Source organism: Gnatocerus cornutus, chromosome 9 (assembly GCF_029298725.1).
Source record: "Gnatocerus cornutus isolate USDA-ARS CGAHR chromosome 9, icGnaCorn1.1, whole genome shotgun sequence".
In the NCBI taxonomy this organism is placed as follows: domain Eukaryota; kingdom Metazoa; phylum Arthropoda; class Insecta; order Coleoptera; family Tenebrionidae; genus Gnatocerus; species Gnatocerus cornutus.
In genome coordinates, this window is record NC_142241.1 from 7,602,184 (window position 1) to 7,622,062 (window position 19,879).

The following is a 19,879-nucleotide window of genomic DNA, read 5'->3' on the forward strand; positions in this document are numbered from 1 at the left end:
AATCAGCGGTTATATTGACAGCGTCGGACTAAATACACCAGGTCCGGGTTCATAACATTTTGTATGAGAAGACATTCACTTTTCTAACTGTGCTACGACTGAAATATTGGATCGGCGAACACGATGCAAGTTTCATAAAACATGAAGCAAGGCCAACGGACGTCGGGCCAAAATTCTAATTTTATGCCAAAAAAAAATCCTTTTATGCAACGAAAATTCAATTACATCATAAAATTTTTGATTCGAATAGGCGCCGGAATCGTACATCACCGAATTTCCTTGATCTAGGAATGCCAAAGTTTCTAGATTATCTATTTCTTTTGAAAAAAAAATTAATTACCTGCGGTCCCCAAAAGTTTCCGTTTGTTTTTAAGCGTTCACAATCCAGACCGTCCAAACAAAAAACATTTTAATTAGTTCCCGTCCTTTAGTCGAATATTAATAAACCTGAGGATGACGTTTAATCATAACGAAATTATTTAATTAAGTTGAAGCGCATTCATGTGATTTCTACGAGTTTATCGCAATAACACACTAATGATAATTAAATTACGGGAAAAAGGCCGACGTAATTAATTTACTTACGTGTTTAGCATACGTGTTATATCGAGAGCCTGAAAATCGATCCATCAAAATGTCGTTTTCCCGAATTTCAAAATGGCGCAGCCTTGACGACAGTCAAGGTCATCGTTTGGAGCCCCAGACGGGATTTACCATGGAAAGTCGTCGAACTTTAAGTCCGTCATGCACTGTATCGCACTATTAATAAACTTGTGCATGTTAATCACATTCTTCATTTTGATGTACCAGAAAAAATGCCTCATTATGAAACAAAAATGTGAAAATTAATTTGGCGCGGCAATTACGATCTAATGAAGTTGCCACATCGGTAATGACTACGGGCACATGTGCAATTGCGGCAGGAAAAGACATCCATTAGCACATGTGCGTGAGGATTGAGTTAAGTGGGACATTGAAGGAAAAAATACACAAAAAAACGGGCGTCTTCCGATTACAGTGCTTCTTACACGCACTCACAGTTTGGGGACCACTGCAATTACTGACCACTGCGCCATATTTGATTTACGACGTAATAACTTTATACGGGTATTAAACGTTGAATTTATTTTTGTATTCAGTCGGCCTTAATTAATGTAAACAGAAGCTGAAAGAATAATTTGTCATCCGGACCAAAATTGGTCGTTATAAATGAGCCCTTGTTAGAAATCCATTACTTGTATACCCATAAATGACAGGACATTTTCGCTTTATGAGCCACACTTCAAGAATACCAAATTTTTTCCTCGAACTACGGCGACAGACAGTCTACATCCGTTAATATTATTAAAAATTTCAAATATTTTTCGAACTGCCAAGAACTAAAATAGTTTCTAGAACGATTACGAAAAAATCTTTAGTAGGCTCTTATTTTTCATTGCTGATATAGTCAAACTGTGAACTGAAAAATTATATTTAACCTTCGTTTCTTTCCCAAGTGTTTATCACACGGTCATCAAGAATCAATAAATACAATTTAAAAGAATGACATATTAATTTTTCTCGTGATTCTGACTCTGTTATATTTTTAATTAATTAGAATGGTGAAGGGGAGTGTTGGGAGTCGCTAAAAAGCACCACAAATGCTATAAATACACGTCTCTATTTTTATCAAGGCGCATTTTTTTATGATTAATATGTCGCAAAAGCCAGTTTTACACGACGTTGAAAAATGGGAGAAATTCGTATTGGGAGGAGACAAATATTTTGGCGAGAAACGACCAAACATAATTTTTCATCTTAGTCACCGTAATTGTCACTGAATGTCATTCAATTTGAGGTTGGGTTACGAAAAATGATAATCATTGACGTAAGAATGGACCAATGACCTTATTGTTAGTAATTCTTGTGCTGTCTCCGGAAACATTTTGTTCGTCCTGGCGGTGAATTTTAATTAATATAATTATTAAGTTTAAAGTTATTTTTTGTAATGATGACAATATCAACAAATCTGCGGTTTTTCTAAAAATTTTCATTAGACTAAACGCTGTCGTGACATTTTGGAAATTTGCCACGAATTTGTTTCAGGATCACAGCCATGATTTTGATAGATTTAAAACCGAAGGAATTAATTTCAAGACACGCGTTTAGCATTTTGTGATATTTTCATTAGACCTCGTGTTATGTCGTTGTTTGGTACCCAAATCTTTATCAGGTTGAAAATTTATGGACTGTCGTTCTAATAATAAGTAAACAAATCTAATCTTATCTCGGCGTCACGATTGGCCTAAACCGGAAACGGAGGGACAAATGGTCATCCTGTTTCGTCGACAGCAGCCGCTAAATTCCGATTTATTGACAACTTCGGCCTGGAAATGCAAATGCAACGACGTAAATACCGAAAAGACGCCTCGCGTCGCTTAATTAAACGCGTTCGTTGGTTGGTCGGCTCCACATCCATTCGCATCTCTTAAATTAGTTTTCTTTGTCATAGAAGCACGCAAGCTAATGGCGATAGCGTTTTATCCTTGGCGAGACCGTCGGCCTCGTCTTCTTAAAAAGTGTAAATATATAAATAGCACCAGAGTTCTGCAAGGTCGGCGATTTCAATGTCAGTCGATCGCTGTTTATATGTATGCATTTGCCATAAACATTTTCGTGGAATGCACGTTCGCCCACCTTTGTTTCGAATTTTCGGACAAAGAGGGCTTTGTTTGCACGCCATGGGCGGCGCATAGACGAGGGATTTAGGACTTCCCGAAATTAGATTACTCACCAAGTGCACTTATAGAAATTTTAATACTGAATCATAGAACTGACTCACAACATCAACTGTTAAACAATTCTATTGTTACCAAGAAGAAATTCCTTATCAAGACATGTGACTTCTGAAACCACCAGGCAAGTTGGCCGTGACACATCTGGAAAAAAAGAGGGTTGGCTGTGGTGAAAATGACAGCTGTTTGATTTTCGAAATCACTACCTGCGCAGATTATTGTGGAAGAGTATAAATTTTTGCTTTATCTCAGAAGTCAATTTAATATCTATATGTAAATGCACTTTATAATCCGTTACGCAGAATTGATGACAACACTTGTGGCAATATTTTCTTTTTACATTTTTATCTATTCAATTATTAGTTTATTTTGTCGTTATCTTTTCGTGACATCTTCCTGGAACAGATACGTGTGTGACTATAATAAATAAGCAGAAAATATTTCCATTTGATATGTGTAGTTGTTTGGTCGCTCGTGCAACACTCCTCAAAGGTGAAGGGTTTTTTAATGTCTTATTTACTCAAAACAAAATGATTAAAGTCTATTTATGATTCCAGTGGTTCTCAATTTTAGCAATCCATGGCCTTCTATTTACAGAAATTTACCTTCAACTGTAGATCCATGTTCGCCAAGTGATACATTTTTTACTTTAAATTTTATTAGAAGTAACTTGAGGTAATGATATAAATATTCTGGGTGTATAATGAATACTGAATAAGAAAGAAACAGCAAAAATAATTGGATCAAAATCGAGAGGGTTTCCAAGAGTGGTCACTACATTGCGCGTTTAAATTTTTGCCCATGACAAAGCAAAAATCGGTTTTGACATGCCATGATAGATAATTAGTTTTTAATAGTCCTGACCCAAAATCTACCTGCATTTTTGGCATACATCTATCTGATTTTTGTACGACGTACAAAGTCTAATTTTAACCCGAGATCTGTCTCTAACAAAGAGACTTTTTCGCATCGTAAAATTCAAATCGAGACACGTCTTTAATTACGATAATTATTAGCTGGGAGGTACAACACAGTTGTCACTACGTTGTATTAATAGATTTATATTTACCAACTTGACGTAGTAAAACGCCATTTCAATTTTACCAGAGCAACAATATTGCGCAATATTATGCCCTTCGAAAACAAACCCAACCAAAATTCAACGATCAATTTTTTCATCAAAGTGATTATTAAAGTACACCGTGGAAAGTATTGACGTGGTGATTGCAAAATTCCGTTGTGACGCCGTTAAACATTCTAATCTAACAACGTTACACAAAGTCGTTACTCACCAGACTTTTCTTAACAATGTTATCAATAAAACAGGTTTCTTTTTCACTGAAAAAAGTGCATAAAACAACACCATTTCGCAGTTGATACGAACTGCAGCTATGCAGTTTTGCCAAGCATGCGCGAGTGTCTGTAGGCTACCGCAGTTTGAGTTTTCCTAGACGAGATCGTTTTTCGACTTTGATTTCTTTTCACTCGGAATGTGGAAATATTCATTTCAAATGATTTACTGCGGTGACGAGACGAAAAAATTGCACTTCCGGCTGTGATTTATAATTTCGTTATTTTTATTCAAATCAGGTTACAGGATATGCAAAAAAATCAGAAAAACCTTGCTTTAATTGTTCACCAATTATTTATTTTTTATCTCCATGTAAAGCTCACATTAAGAAGTTTTTGTTTTCTTTGGGATCCTCTAATGAAAGAATGGACAAGTTTTATCTCGGTTTTAATTTGAAGGATTTGCATTTTAAAGTCGACCGGATGTGACTTGCTTAAATGAGAGCTTCACCGAACAAAGTTCCACTTTTGTCACACGAAAAAATCACAGAATTTCGATTTAGACACGCAAAATTTGAATTCACAAATTCCTGCAAATCATAATATTATTCATTAGTTTCGGTTGTGTGGTCTGTGAATACATAACGTTTACACGAAACTTAGTTTCAATAATAAATTATTTTTATCTTTTATCTGCAATTTTGTTAACATGTTTTAATGCAAATGCTTTACTCAGATCTTATGAATGAAATAAGCAACAAACTGTTTACAATTAGCAAAAAGTTCTCAGGTGTTTCAGTTCTCTATACCAGTGGTTCTCAACATCTCTGGCCATCAAATTTATAGTTTATACTTTGGTTTGACTATCACTGCGTCACTATACATACAACCAGAAGAAACTTCAACGTGTTGCTATCCAAAAATCCCATCTTCAGCTGCTTTTACATAATAACCCATTTCATCAGTGTCCTACATTCCCGACAGGTGTGGAATAATTCGCAGGTGCTGTTATTAATTAATGAACCATACCGTGTCGGATCGCCTCTGGTAATTGAGATTATTTTAAGATTTTGTAGCCGAAAGAAGAAGGGGATCGTCGGAACGGAAATACCAGCGAGCCGCAGTAATGTGACGATTTCCGGTTCTAAAACTCTACATGGACCAAACGGTATCGTGGGCATTTCCGTTATTGTTTCTTGTAGAGAACCAACACAAAAACCGTTTTTAACATCAATAACTATTATAAAAACTATAAAACAGCTGTCCCTCGATTATATTCACATTAATTATTTTTTGTTAACAAATGTGGGTATTACAAGAACATCACTGACTTTACCACTTATCGTAATTTATTGTGACCTAAGTAATTGAGTCGTTTTGCCTGTGCGATAAGCGCCATTAGCTGGTACCTACATGGTGGATAACTATATTTGAAGTGATAATTCATAACAACTTTGTTGCAATTAGCTTCGTTTTATCTTTTAAAAAATTTTTGACAACTCCCATGGCGTCACAGAGTTAACCTTTCGTGCGAAGTTCGTTATTCCGAAAGCTTTCAACCTGTAATGAAGGATAATGTACGCCAGTTTCGTAAAATATAAGTTCAGATTTTATCAGCGGTGACTGACTGCTTTCATCGTGAAAAAAATCACATGTAAGCGAGTAAGCTCCGTTATGGACACAAGGGCAGATCTGCTTTTATTACTTTGTTTACTGTGTATTGATCACTTCGTACTAAAATATAAATACTTTTTATGACCAAAAACCCAAGCTCTCATTACAGTTTGTAAATAGCCTGGAAGTGCCATTGTCGGTGTAATTTTCGTTGCTTTTCCATGGCGCTGAATGTGGCGAATCTGGTGGCGATCACACTTACCCTTTTGAGAGAATGAATCCAATTCGTGGGAATTAGACACTTCCACGAACCCAATGATTTACGCTACATGTAGATATTACGACTCTTCAGCGTTATTCATTAAGGAAAGGAAGTGGTTCTTGCTTTAATTGGGTTTCGTAGCTGAATTAACTCGTTAAAATATTATAAATATTAAAAAAAAATTTGAAGCTACTTAAGCTTATTTAGTAAGAAATTTATAGCAATTATAAACTTAATTACAAACGCAAGCTTTTAATCTAGAATCGCGTTACTTGTTCACATAAACCAGCGAAATTAAGTGTGCTTTCATCAGATTTTGATTTATTTCCGTCATTGTTACATATACAATAAATTTCGTTGTACAAGATAATAACCAGAACAATGCCGACAAATTTATTTCGAGCCATTAAATTTTTTACTTGCTAATGGCAGAAGAAATCGCAACCGTTCGATGCTTTATTACGGACCACCTTTATAGCAGAAAGAAAATCGACACCGAGCCGACGGTTTTTTGTTGCCTGTTTGAAGGTTATTTAACCTAAATTAATTTGTTTTTCTACGATTTCGAGGGGAAGAAAAAAACGTCAGACAGATTGTTGATCTTGAGATTAAATTGTCATCGCGTTTTTTCGCGAGTCTAGACTGTTATGATTTATTTGTTGAAAATAAATAAATTAGGCGGTTAAAAACAAGCGAAGCAGGTAAAGAAAAGTTGGGACGCCACTGATACAAAGGACAGAACCGTAGTGGAATATTTTCAGATAGACCGTTGAATACGTTTATTTCTATAGTATTATAGGTACACAAAAACAACAATCGAGTTAAGTACGATTTTTAACGAAATATAACTCCGCTAATGATGATTGATGACACATGATTTTTCTACGATGAAATCGTTAAGCTTCTTGTATTTTTTCTTGGTATCACGTGCACAAAATGGGTCAAAGTTGGCCATGACTAGTACAAGCTGACAACAATGTGAATTTTGGAAAAAGACCACGCCATAGCCACTTGGACTTTTTTCCGGTTTCGTGTGAAAAGAGTCGTTATAACGACACTGTTGTAGCAATTAATTACCACTTATCCAATCGATTGTAATGTACAGTGGCGATTGAGGGTAATAACAGTAGGGTTACCGCCCCCAAAACCCAGCTTCCCTTTTCGAAGGCCCCTCGCTGATTGTCTTCGAAATTCGGCAGTATCACTTAATTAGTGATTAAATCTCAAAGCGACGCTGGTTGCGGTGGTGTCCATCTGAGGCAAGTCGCATCGACTTCTTTGACCATGGCTCCTCGTTTTTTCACTCTGTCGATGTATTCATCTAAGACGTCTTGTTTTTTGAGAATGATATGTTTCCCTTTCCAATATTTCATCATCCCGAGTGCTTGGAGCGTAGAAACGATATCATAAGAGTGTATCGCCATCTCTTGACTGATGTCTTTTACTGATAACTGCGTACTTGGGCCGGAACATAGGTATTCGAGCAAGACGTCTTTCCAATATGAGCGATATGAGATCAAGCCGAGATCGCTCAAGGGCTTCTCGGGGGAGCCGATTTTCCCTTCCACTTTTGTCAGCAAGTAACCTGGGACAAAACAAAGAAATAAAATAAAATTAGTTGTTCCATCAAGTTGGCAACTAAATGGCACAACCACTATACTACATATTAAGAATGGAATACATTTTGTCATTTCCTGTAAGATATGCCTCGTTCATCACTCAGCAGCGCTTGTTCTTCGGAAAGCGCTTTTAACCCAAAGCAATGAGAATTTTTAATTATGGTTTGCGAATAGTCACGGTGTTAATTAGTAGAAAGTCGGTGTAACAAATTCTGGCTCGCTCCACATCCATCGAGTACTTGTAATTTTTCTCCCTTACATCGCGGATTGTTATCGCTAAATCACAACACAATGTGGGTGGGTGTTTTAATATCACCTCCGGATTGTATTAATCAACGAAGAAAATATTCCTAACGGAAACACCAGCCATCGCTCTGTATATATTAAATTTTAACATCCTAGAATGAGAAAACTCCACCATCCAAGAAGGTCGCGTCTACCCAAAACGAAGAAACCTTCAAACTGTATAATTTATCAGAAAAAAAACTTCTTGCATGTACCGTTACAGCAAAAGTAAGGTCGTGCTAAGGATGAGATGCGATTACGAAGCCTTGAGAATGATCTCATACATGAAAGGAACTTGGGAAAAAACGACGCTTCTTTATCTGTGGTAATGTACGCGAAACTTCTCAAGCTTCATCAATTACGAATAGAAAGAAACCGTATGATAAAAATCAAAGCCCGATTGTGACGGCACTCAGCCGACATTTCGAAGAAAACTGCTCGCCAGTAATTTTCACTTTTATTGCGTATAAGTATAGAGACGCCATGAAAGGGAATTTTTGACAGAAACGACCGCATGCCATTGAAGCTAGGACGTACAGTTTGGTTTCCATGTGAAATTAAAGCGATGATACAAAACGCATGTCGTTTCTTCTATCATCCCACAAATCAACGTCAGAGTCTGAAAATAAATCATCGCAAAAATCTGAAATTACTGCCATACACAAATTCGCGCGGCTCTGAACGCTATAAATTATGACAGTTGACAGCTGAATTTATCAAACAAAAACTGTCATTTTGGCAATATGTATTCCTTTGTTTCGTTTTTCGTTTTAATTGATGTGTCATCTTCGTGGAATGACGTCCGAAACGTCTTTCGCGGAATGAATCCGTCGCTGATGCCCGTGACCTGAGACGTCTCGTCCCATCCCATCTCAGAACGTCGAACATCGCCGCCCTCTCCGCCGCCCCCTAAATCCGCGACAGTGCAAATTCAACTCGGTCCCCGTAGTTAGCAACAATATACGAATAATCTGTCGGAGTCGCCGCCGCGCCGGAGCGGGGAAAGCGGGGGATTATTGACCTCGGTCGGTCGATACCGACGTCTGGCGCCGGCACGCGCTCCGTACTCGCGTCGCGGCGGCGTCAATGAGTGACGTCACATCAGACGCCACGCCCAGATAAGCGGGGGCTCAAACCGGCTCAGCTCTGCCAATTAAAACGCCGACTAATTACTATTTCGTCGCCGTACGAGACCGCTTCATTCAAAATTTCACGCTTTTTTCGTTCAAGTTACTTCGCAAAAAACGATAGGAAGTAGTGACAGAGGTACTTTACCCCCTCCAATTTGTTATTAAGCCAATGGGAGTGAAGAGATGGCGAGACGAGTTGATGCTTTGTAATTATAATGAGAGTTTGGTCTCGGGGTGGCTTTTTTGGGGGGAGATTTACGCATGATGTTTACAGGTGGCTGCAGACAGGGACTTTGCCCCGACATGCGTTAGGGTAGGTCTGGACCGCCAGACGGATCCATACGCAAAGGGCTGTGACCCGGCGAGACTGGATGGGGGTTGCAAGTCTGCGTCCTCTCCCGGTCGCGACTTTTCTGGACCCAGGAAACACCCCAAGTCGTAAACCTGTCTGCCTTCCCTCACACCAGAGACTCTAAACTTCAAGGGTTGCTTATTTTCAACTAATTTGATGACCGGTGTTAAAAATTTTACATTCTCGCAAATAAAACTTCTCTTTACCCTTCAGATCAATAAATAACTGTCGAAGATCAACACAACCCCCCTCGTGTCACTCACTTATCCAACAAGCCAACTCCATTAATAACGCAATAACAATAATGACGGCTTTTGTGGGTTATTATAAATTAAAATCAGCCAGTCCGGTTGTCATAATTAAAACTGCAATTAATTATAATCAAGAGTATGATGCTGTTCCTTCCGCATAAATAAGGCATCTACGAAACTCGACTCGTGTTTGTATTGTTAGTTATTTCCCGTCTGTTGGACCGCATCTCTTTGTTCATCCGGTGTGTTATATTCCCTTCTTCGATCTCGTCTGGCTCAGTCTACGAGGGCGAACTGGCCCCGTCCTTTTGTTAAAACTGAGACAAGCAATCAGGGCGTAATCCTATTAATTACGGGAGAGTTAAAACACGAAGCACACAAATTTTCCAAAAAACAATACACCACCAAGACAATTCAATTGGTCCGAATCAGATGAAGTGAAATTCATATTACCTATACAATAATTGTACATAATTTAAAGTCAATTGAGAAGACTTCAATTTGGATCAGATTAATGGCTTTGACACCTGCTCAGGGCCGTATTTATATCTCCGGAAGCCCCGATTTCACCACATCCAGATTCACTTTTTCCACTGAATAATTCATTGGTTGGAAATTACGCTGCAGGTGCCACGGCGACTTTTTCCCCTTTTTGAAAAAAATGACAGCTTAATAAACACGGTTTCACCCTAGCCGACACGCGAATGATGAATGTTGTAATTACAAGAAAAACTACCCTTTTCCTATAAATAATTATTATGACGGAATAAATACAGCGATCGGTTCTGGATAAATACCATGCAAAGTCTAGATTTATTATCTTTATGCAAAGAACAGATTAGAATATTGGTTAATGGTAATTCTAGCATGCACGAACACTTACTGAATTCGATAAGAAGCCTTCCATATCCTTGTCGTTGGTAGGGTGGCAGCGTCAGGATACAGGATACATTGTAATTCAGGAAGGAGTTCTTTTCCTGTAATAAAATTAGCATGTTGTAAACGATGTGCGAGAAATTGTGTTTTAATTAAATTTCATTAAAAATATCATCATCTATGGGCTATCTGCGATTACTAATTATGATAATAACACGCCACGGAAATTTATGAGTGAAATATTCTAATTAAGACATGAATCAACGTTTTAATTGAAAGTTTTAAAGAATAGTTTCTCGATTTATTGAGTGATAAATCTCAAGCAATATCGGAAGCGATCTACCGAAGCCTCAGGATAAATACAATGTTTGTTGAGGTAACTGTTTTAATTTATGGCGGTAGACACGACTAATTATCAAGTTTAAATGTTATACACCAGAATTTCATGAAAATTATAAAAGGTATGATCTAATTCTCAAATTGTTAACGTCCTATAGCATTTCAATTGGCTTTAGATATGGCAAAAAAAACCATTTCTCCAACTGCTTCTTATAACTCTCAAATGGCGTAAAGTGTAGTTCTGTTAGTTCTTCTTCTTCCATTAGCAAGAATGTGCAGTGAAGTGTGCGTTCCGGCACCGGTTAAATATTTACGTTTTTACGTAAATTGGTTCGAGTGTTTACACCGTCATACGTGCAAATAGCACATTAGTCGCATTATTTCGAGAATTCACTGATAGAAACACTCACATCTAAAAATAGGAACCATAGCGTCATCACTTTTTAAACCAATAAAATATGCACTACGTAAATAGATCAGCAGGCATTCATCTGACATTTATGAATGAAGATGCTTGGATCATCGAAAATTCGATGACATTTCCAAGAGATTCGCGGTTTTTGGCTCACACTTTCACTAAATCTAGCCCAGCCATGACATGTGTGAGTCATTATGATTAATAACAATCACATGCGAGGACTTCCTGATGCCAGTGTTAAGTTGTTGTGGTCAATTGTTTCGCTTCTTCCCATATTAGCTCAATGTTGTAAAAGGAAAATAAACGTTAAAAAGACAATTGTTATGCAGCGGTTTAAAAGTTGAAGGACGAAGAGCTTCCGGCGCTGCTAAGTAATAACGAACAATGTCTTTCGCTTACAAAGTCGGCATACAAGATTAAGTAACACTTCATTTTGAGGTTTAACTTTTCGATTAGCACGTTACCAGCGCTTTTTTTTGACGTTACAGTTGCCGGAATCGAGTAGGTGATATTTTAATGGGCGACCTACACAATGTTTTGTGTAACGACCAAATTTGGAAATTGCAGCCTTACCAACCTGAATTTGACGAATTAGACTAGAGTGGCTCCAAGTAGGCTTGGAAATTTAGTAGTGTGTTGGCAGCTCTGCCTACTCTTTCGACAGTAAACACGATATTGTTCTAGCACTTGATCTCGTTTTTTCCTTCATCAGCCAAAAAAGCGGTCCACCGCAGTGCGGTGTCGGGCTACATTATTCAAGATCAGGGAGCTATATCGACCGGCCATGCTGCAGTTTTCTGCACCGGCTGTTATAATGTCGGTTTTGTGAAATTTTCATTTTATTAGCGCCGGATTATACAGCTTCCAAGTAAAGTCAGTGTTGATTATTCTCGAAAGACTTCTCGTTGTCACGTGGAAATCGTGATTGGCTTCGGAGCGGCGGTGGCGGCGCTTAATGAAAATATAGGATTTATAAGCAAACCTGGGTTTTAATCCTTGGGACATAAGCTGCTATATTAAAATGTAGTTATGCAAACGGTATTAACGGTAATGAGATTAAAATTGAAGGTTTTATATACAGGGTGAGAACTGTAGCGCTGCCGCCATTTTTGAAATGTTCGTGTTATTTTCTAAGCAAGTGCACTCAGAGCTAATGACACTTATTATGCTTCAAGTCTTCAGCGCTAATAAAGTGCAAGTGTTTTTACCATTACGAAACATCGGCGTTGTTCTTCACAGTCCGAGTGTGCCTTATGTAATTACGTAATTATGTCTTAACAGGTCATAAATTAAAATTCAATAGTAGTTTTCTAGATAGAAGACACTGAAATGTGTGTTTAGAGACCAACTAACCTGTGATTAAAAGAATTTAGCTCTTGGGCGACTATGAAAAACCTCGAGTTAGAAGGTCGTAGCGCTTCTTTGCCGAATCAACCGGTTACGTCACAGACGGAAATTCTTGAGATTGCATTGCAGATGCTATTGCACTCGACATGCCAAAGCCGGGAGCGGCCAGGGTTTGTCATTTACGATTTTTTAATTGACACTAAATGAAATGACCTCAGTGAAATGAGCCTCTAACGGTGTCATTTTATCCATGACACTATTTCAGTCGAATCGAACGATAAAAATAACGCTTTCAAAGAAAATCAATTAGGTTGTGTATAGACTCGAGGAAATCATTCAACAAGAATAGAATATATTAGTCATGTCGTAATTAATAGTGCATTTTGTTGTTTTTTTTTAACTTGCAATTTATCCAATTTTACTTCATTACACTGCCAAGATGTTCAAAAGCATGACTAAGGTGAAAAGATCTGATAGTCACGGTAAATTTTTCAACGTCATGCTTGGTACTGAAAATACTAATGTGTTAGGGGATTTTTTCCAGGAGGACAGAAATGTGGTGGTATCGTGAGAATTGGATTGATAATGTCGAGTTGACGTCAGGAATTTCGCGGAGTGACCGCAGGGAGACCACAGGAGGTCACGACGGCGGACGAAGGTTCGTATACATGGAGCCATAATTCCAGACAGATTCCTATATTGTTAAATAGGCACCAACTCATTTCTAAAATTCAGAGCCTCCTTTCATTGTTCTCTTTTAATGAGACGGTGGTTTCGACGTGGCGGTCGCTATACGATACCACGACACCCATCGCTAGATCTCTAACGATTTCCGTCTAAAATTCTCCGTTTTTTCACGGGTTAGGGTGTGGGATAATGGCTGACGTTTCGCAGAAAAGGTGGGCAGTTTTATATTCCGGCCGGCAATTCGATATTCCATTAGTTTTCGCTGACCAAGAGGCGTCGGGGACAGCTCATGGCTCATTTCAAGGAATTCCAATGATGAATATGACGTAAGCCAGCGTCATATCCCGTCTGAGTCATGAGTGTAACCTGTTTTCTCATCGGCGTCATACGGATAACAAAAAAATGTCTGCTTTAGAAACGTCATGAATTTTCCTTGATTGCTGGTCATGTTACCATTTCTGGTAAGGATTCGTGTGGGTGAATCTGGACGTGATGAATGGATATTTAAATAGCCCTGATTCAGTTCGATGTGATTGCATTGCTACATATTTGCGGCTATTTTTGGTTAAAACTTGTTTACGTCGGCGCCCACGGAACTATTTCAACTATTTCGATGATCTATAGGAAATATCGGTTTATTTTTGATGAGCAAGCGAATGGAAGTGTTGTTTATTGAGCGAGGGCGATAAACGAGTTTTTGTGTACCGAGACGAATATTTTCTCGGATTCTTTGTCATGTGACACATATTTCTGTGCAATGAGTCGTCACGTATTTTTCTTTCATAAATCTGTGCACATAAATAACAGGTTGGTGGTTACCGATTGAGTGGTATCGTTTATTTATGTACATAGTTTAGTGCAGCTCTTAGGAATTTCATTCTTTTACTCGTACCTGCTTGGCAACATGGCTCTTGTTCTCTACCAGTTGGCATTCGGTGAAAAAGTAATGTTACACAGATCGTTTGAATTATGCCAACGCTTATTTCATGGCGGTTACATGTAATTGTTGCACAGTACACGCTTTTTCAGCTTTGTAAACTTCACGTTGACTAATTAACTGTCAGGGACTTTTTAGCTTTTTTAACACATGTCTTGATTAAAATAACATTCTTGATTACAGTGTTATGAGAGATTTAAGCGAGTTTTTAGATATCCATCGCACGTCCGACATGGTCGGGGGTCGTCCAACGTCCAATAATCGCGAACTCGTCTAGACGAGGGAATTGTTGCATCTTGAAGAGCATCTGCCTTATAAAAGACGGAAGCTCTGAAATTGCTTCGTTTTCATTATCATTATTAAAGCTGTTCGAGAGCGCTCATGAATTCTTATCGACTAACGGATGTTTCTCTCTAATTGCTTGCTTTTATGCCGACTATTTCTAATTCTTGAAGGCTTGGCGTAACGAAGCATGGATAAAAGATGCCTAAATGAAAACATCAACGTCAAAAAAAGAACAATCGCTGGACTTCGTTTTAACTGCTGCGGTTTTAACAGTTTTAACGGTCAAATATTTTTCAAACGTTTGCATTTTGTACTGGTTGTTCCACGTCAGAGCGTCCAAGATTAACTCTGTGAAAAGGAGTCTTCTTCAGCATCTAATGCATCAGATAGTTATTGCAAAAGTCTTTAAAACAGTCAATGTTGGCAAACTTTGCTGTTACTCTTTACGAGCGTTGCAGCGCATTTCATCACCATAACAAAGCCTTCTCACGTGTAATGACAGTTTACCAAAAAAGCAAACTTGAAACTTTGAAACATTTCCACACATCAATCTTGTAATCTCTACTGTTACTCGGCATATTTCCATCGCGTATTCTCTTTTTTAATATGCATTTTTTGTCTCACATATAATTAAAATTCCTTCCAGGATGCATAAAATGGCACAAAAGAAAACCGACTTGTCACGACTATAAAACTGGAACGAGTTTTGCGAATTTATTGCCGTACCTACGACGTGAAACAATATCGTAAATTTGCTTTTTCTTTTCTCACATTCGCAGTGATTCATCAATAATTGTGCAGATTTTTAATTGCGATATTAAAATTACGGTATGTACTCAAATCTGTAGATGTCCAATATTGGAACTTTGTTGTTTTACAGTTGGGTATTTGGTTTTTATCTGCAGTATGTCGATAATTTCGCCATAAAACATCTCTCCAGCGGTTATTATTTTGTACTGGTCAAGGTGCTCGTAAAATTCAGAAATCTTTCATACCAACTTTTTTCAACCATACAATTGCTATAATTTACCTTTTAGTTATTTCTGAAATGCGAACTTCATTCTGCGCCAAGTGATTACTTAATGCAATTAAAAAACAATTCTTTTACGCGTCGCAAGGTGATAAATTAACATGTGCATTTTTTTTGTAAAAAGTAAAACGTTGGTAGCCTTAATGAGTGTTTCCGGGAAATTAATTTATCACCGGAACCTTGCTTATTTGTATAGACAGTCATTTATAAAAAAAATAAAGTTAATTTGCTACCTTATTTGCATTTCTACGGATTTCGCTATCTGTCGACGCGGGGCTAAAAGAATTTTTTTACGTTCGAGACCAAAACAAATTTAGATGAATGAACACGCGATTTTTTTATTGTTGCATTTTTTGATATTAAATCACCCCCTGAATTAACCGCTTTCCGGGCTTATCGTTTACAACGTGTGTAGAAAAGGGCGGGATTCCGCATGGGGTGCGTATACACATATAAAAGCGGGTAGAATAACCCCGCCCCACCTGAACGAGCGTTCGTCTGGGCCAGACGCTGCTGGCTAGGGTCGTCGACCCGGCGAGACGCGACGCCACAGACGCCCAAATCATCCATCCCATCCCAAACCGTGATGTGATTGACCTAGCGAATGGCGACGTTAACGTACCCCTTTGCTGCTACATCTCATTGTAGACGATGTTGGAGAGGGAGGGTGTTGGCCGCGGTGAATTGGACTCGAGGGGGTGAAGACATTAGACGACGAATTGCGGTTTTATCGTTCAGACAGATGTTGGATGTTTCATGGGCGAGGAGATATGCAATAATATATGTGGTGTTGTTGGAGGTGGACGACACGTCTTGGAGGGTCTACATTAAAATCGGACCAAAGATAGATCCTTGCGGGACTCCCGAAATTTTCACAAAGAACGTGACGATACAAAAGGGGGACACGAAGCGTGAGGTTTTTTAATAATTGATGACTGACAGTTCCATCAACCCACAACTAAGCTGGCATTAGGCTTCTGGTTAAAAATCCTCGGTAATCCGCATTTAAAATTTTAAACCGTCTTTCTGAGACTTTGCACTACTAAACTAAAAGTGTAGATTTCCACGTTAAACTTGGCTGACGTCACGGTAAATAATGAATGACATCACGAAATTAAAAATTGATGGGAACAAGACATTCATTTCCTCGCAAGTCTCTTTAAAGTAACCCGACGTAATCCATTTTATTGACTCACCCTCAAAGGTCTCAGGTGTTACCGGTTATTCTTGCCACACCAAGTTGAAACCGAATGATGGATAGGCAATGGGTGCATAAATGGAATTAAATGGGAAAGACGACAAAGAAATGCCACCACCGGTATTGGATATAAAATTTGAACTAGAGTAAGCTTAGGAACTGTAGAGTTATGCAGTGCCAAGAGACATTTTATACAACTTTACAATTCTAGCTTCTCCATCAGCCACATTTTTTCTGGTCAACTATATAATATTATATACTTGGAGTAAATGATTGTTACTTATTTCCGTCCATTGATGCTCACCTTGCTGAAATATCCCACGGTGTGACACCCCTCGTTGTCGACGATCGTCATAACATAGAACAGAAACGGCTCAACATCATAATAAAGAGTTTTGTGATCCAGAAAAAACTTAGCTAACAAACAAAGATTCTGACAGAACTGTTTATATCTTTTTCCATCCACTTCCCACACACTTATTTTGTCTTTCCGGTAAACTTCTTCACCCGGTGGATGTCTCCACACGCACTTAACAACATGTCTTTCTAAAACAGTTTTTGTTTTCATGTACCTTAAGCAGTATTCACAAATGTACAATTTGGGTAACCGCGCGTAGTCTTCAGGGTAAGGACTTTGGTACCAAACTTCCATTTCAAACTTGCCCATTTCTATACACTTTGTTCCTTTTGTGTTGGGTTGGGTTTTTAAATCTTCTTCGATCTTCTCACTGGCTAAAGCTTGAGCGTCTCTGAACAATTTCAAGTCATACTCGGGTACAAAATTCGATAAGTCCGGCTCTCGATTCTTATCAAGATTTGGTTTTGTGTCCTCAACTTCTGTCTTGAATTTCATGTGAAGATCGCGGATTTTCTGGAGATACAGTTTTTGGTCTTGGGTTGTTTGTGGTCGCGGGGATTTGCGATGGTTTTCTACACCTTTCTTCCTGGCTTCTTCACGCTTCTTGCGTTCTAAGAGTTCTTCCTTACATTGGTTGGGTGTTAAATTATGGAACATAGGACACCCTTCTAGAGTAAAATGCTTGTCGAATCTTCCACTGAGGTGCCCCAAACTGTTGCACCCTTCCAAGGGACACTTTCTTTCTTCAATGATAATGATTTCAGCGGCGCGTGACTTAGCGTCGTTTCTTTTATTGTTTTTCGTCTTGCCTTTAGTGGAAACGGGGGCGCGCTTCACTGGTGATCGACTCAACGATCGTTTAGTGCTCTCGGTGTCGGAATCGCTATCTGAGAAGACGTTCTTTCCCAAGACATGCTTGGATTTTCGCGTACTTGCTGAACGAGTCAGCTTCCTGGTGACTTGTTTAGTTGTTCCTTCCGTTTCAGAGTCCGACAAAGTTCTTTCTTTTGCGCTTACAGACGGCTTTTTGGCGATTTTCTTCTCCGATGCCTTTCTGTTTGTACTCGAGGATTCTGCACTACTCTCACTATCTGAACTTGAACTAGAAGCGCTACTAGACGAAGCCGAGCTCGCGGAGCTCACCACAGCCTTAGACTTGGGGGCTGGCTTTTCAGGTTTCTTTTCCGGTACCTTTGGTTTCTCTACTGTTCTAACCGCCGCTTTAGGCCTCGGTTTTGGCGCCGGTATCTTCGTTCTACTCTTTTTGACAGCATCATCTGACTCTGAACTGTTCTCCGGCGAAAAAATTGATTTCTTTTTACTTGGGTCATTCTTACCACTCTTAACTACCACCTTCTTCGGCGGTTCTTTGCTCTTCTTCGCCGCTGGCTTCACCGGTGATTTTGCTGGAAGCTGTTTACTCACAGGAGCTTTTGGAGTTATAGTAGCGGTGCTTTTGGGTTTCGCCATGCTTTTACGTTTAATAGCTGCCTTTGCTTTTGCATCATCATCTTCCGAGGAGTATACTGAACTTTTTGGGGGTTGTTTAGTCGGTTTGGATATTGGAGCTTTAGGTTTTGAGACTGGTTTGGCGGGGGGCTTGACGCTGTCGGAGCTTTTTCGGGGATTTTTCTGCACAGTTGCGGATTTTTTAGTTTCAGCCCCTGATTGCTGTTTTGTTGATTCTTGAGAACTGGAAGACTCGCTATCGCTTGAAGAGGATGAATCTGAACCTGTGGAAGACGAGCTGGAGCTTGAGGAGTCCGAGGAGCCTGAGGAGCTGTCTGTCGAGCTCGCGTTCTAAAAAAAAAATTCGATAGTTGGAGGAGATATTTTAAGAGGAACAAACTTTTTTATTGGTGCTCGTTGTCATGTTAGACATTACAGTTGTCTATGGGGGCAAAAAGTATCGTTTTGTTTACCAATAACACACAAAAACGCGATTGAGGTTATGTCAGCAGTGGCTATAGTGGCGACATCTTACAAATTGTGGAGTAAACTAAATTTAATTTTTGTGTTTTATTGGGTGCCTAAACTTTCAGGCGCAACGTTACTGATTTCCTATTTTATTTTCAGAATTCATAGAAAGACGACGCACGTAGTGACATGTTTATCTGGGTTTTCCAGATTTATTCTGTTAATTTTTTTGTTTTTCAGATATGGTGGAATCCTGAAAATGCCTGGATGATGAATAGCTGTGAAGGTCATCCTTCCTGAACAAAGCATTGATGCATTCAGTCAAAAATAAAATATTGTAGGATCTGTCTTTTACTTTCTGATGTTTTTTAAACTTCACAAATAGTTCAAAGACAGCAGAACCCCTCTACCGCTTTTGAATTATTTTCTTTCTTGACAACTTCAACATTCCAAGTTCTAAACATGAAGTTGGTTTCTAAAATACCACAAAGCATTTAAAGTTGTTGTATTTCAAACAAATTTAGCTTACTTGTAATTAAAATTTTGACAAATACCCATAAATTTGTTGCAAATCAAATGAAGTTTTTAACTTCTTAACAATTTCTTTCATACCATTCAGAAAAATGAAAAAGTCGACAGTGATGAATTTTGTCGGTTTCTTGTGTAAGCAGCATCGTCTTTATCACTTATACTCTGATAATAAATTTTATTAGTTTTAAAATTAGACTTTCTGACAAAAATTAAAACATTTGAATTTAAATAAAAAAATATGCAACATATAGGCAACCAATATTACACATTTGTGACTGCCGGCAGAATAGTAACTTCTGTTTTCTTAGGTTTGTGGCAAGTACTGACACTAATCGTTCAACCAATCATGTGTACTTCCAATGTAGTGGAAGCTGAACGA

The 19,879-nt window shown here is 38.5% G+C and overlaps 2 protein-coding genes and 1 long non-coding RNA gene across 3 annotated transcripts; 1 reads left to right on the plus strand and 2 right to left on the minus strand.

The window, feature by feature from the left end:
* Nucleotides 1–2,777: 2,777 nt before the first annotated feature.
* Nucleotides 2,778–4,280, minus strand: LOC148168460 (uncharacterized). Its single transcript, XR_015770778.1, has 3 exons — nt 4,260–4,280; nt 4,067–4,194; nt 2,778–2,938 (listed from the first exon to the last, which is right to left on the minus strand). It is a non-coding gene; the product is annotated as an uncharacterized LOC148168460 (long non-coding RNA).
* A 2,424-nt stretch (nt 4,281–6,704) lies between these two features.
* On the minus strand, nt 6,705–19,023 carry chm (lysine acetyltransferase chameau). The gene is made up of 4 exons (XM_088046550.1): nt 18,902–19,023; nt 16,999–18,852; nt 10,461–10,554; nt 6,705–7,525 (listed from the first exon to the last, which is right to left on the minus strand). Exons 1-4 carry the CDS (start codon nt 18,932–18,934, stop codon nt 7,164–7,166), a joined length of 2,343 nt encoding a protein of 780 aa, XP_087902676.1. The 5' UTR covers nt 18,935–19,023; the 3' UTR covers nt 6,705–7,163.
* LOC148168462 (uncharacterized) lies at nt 15,964–16,955 on the plus strand. The gene is made up of 2 exons (XM_088046575.1): nt 15,964–16,840; nt 16,906–16,955. Exon 1 carries the CDS (start codon nt 16,101–16,103, stop codon nt 16,419–16,421), a length of 321 nt encoding a protein of 106 aa, XP_087902701.1. The 5' UTR covers nt 15,964–16,100; the 3' UTR covers nt 16,422–16,840; nt 16,906–16,955.
* Nucleotides 19,024–19,879: the final 856 nt, after the last annotated feature.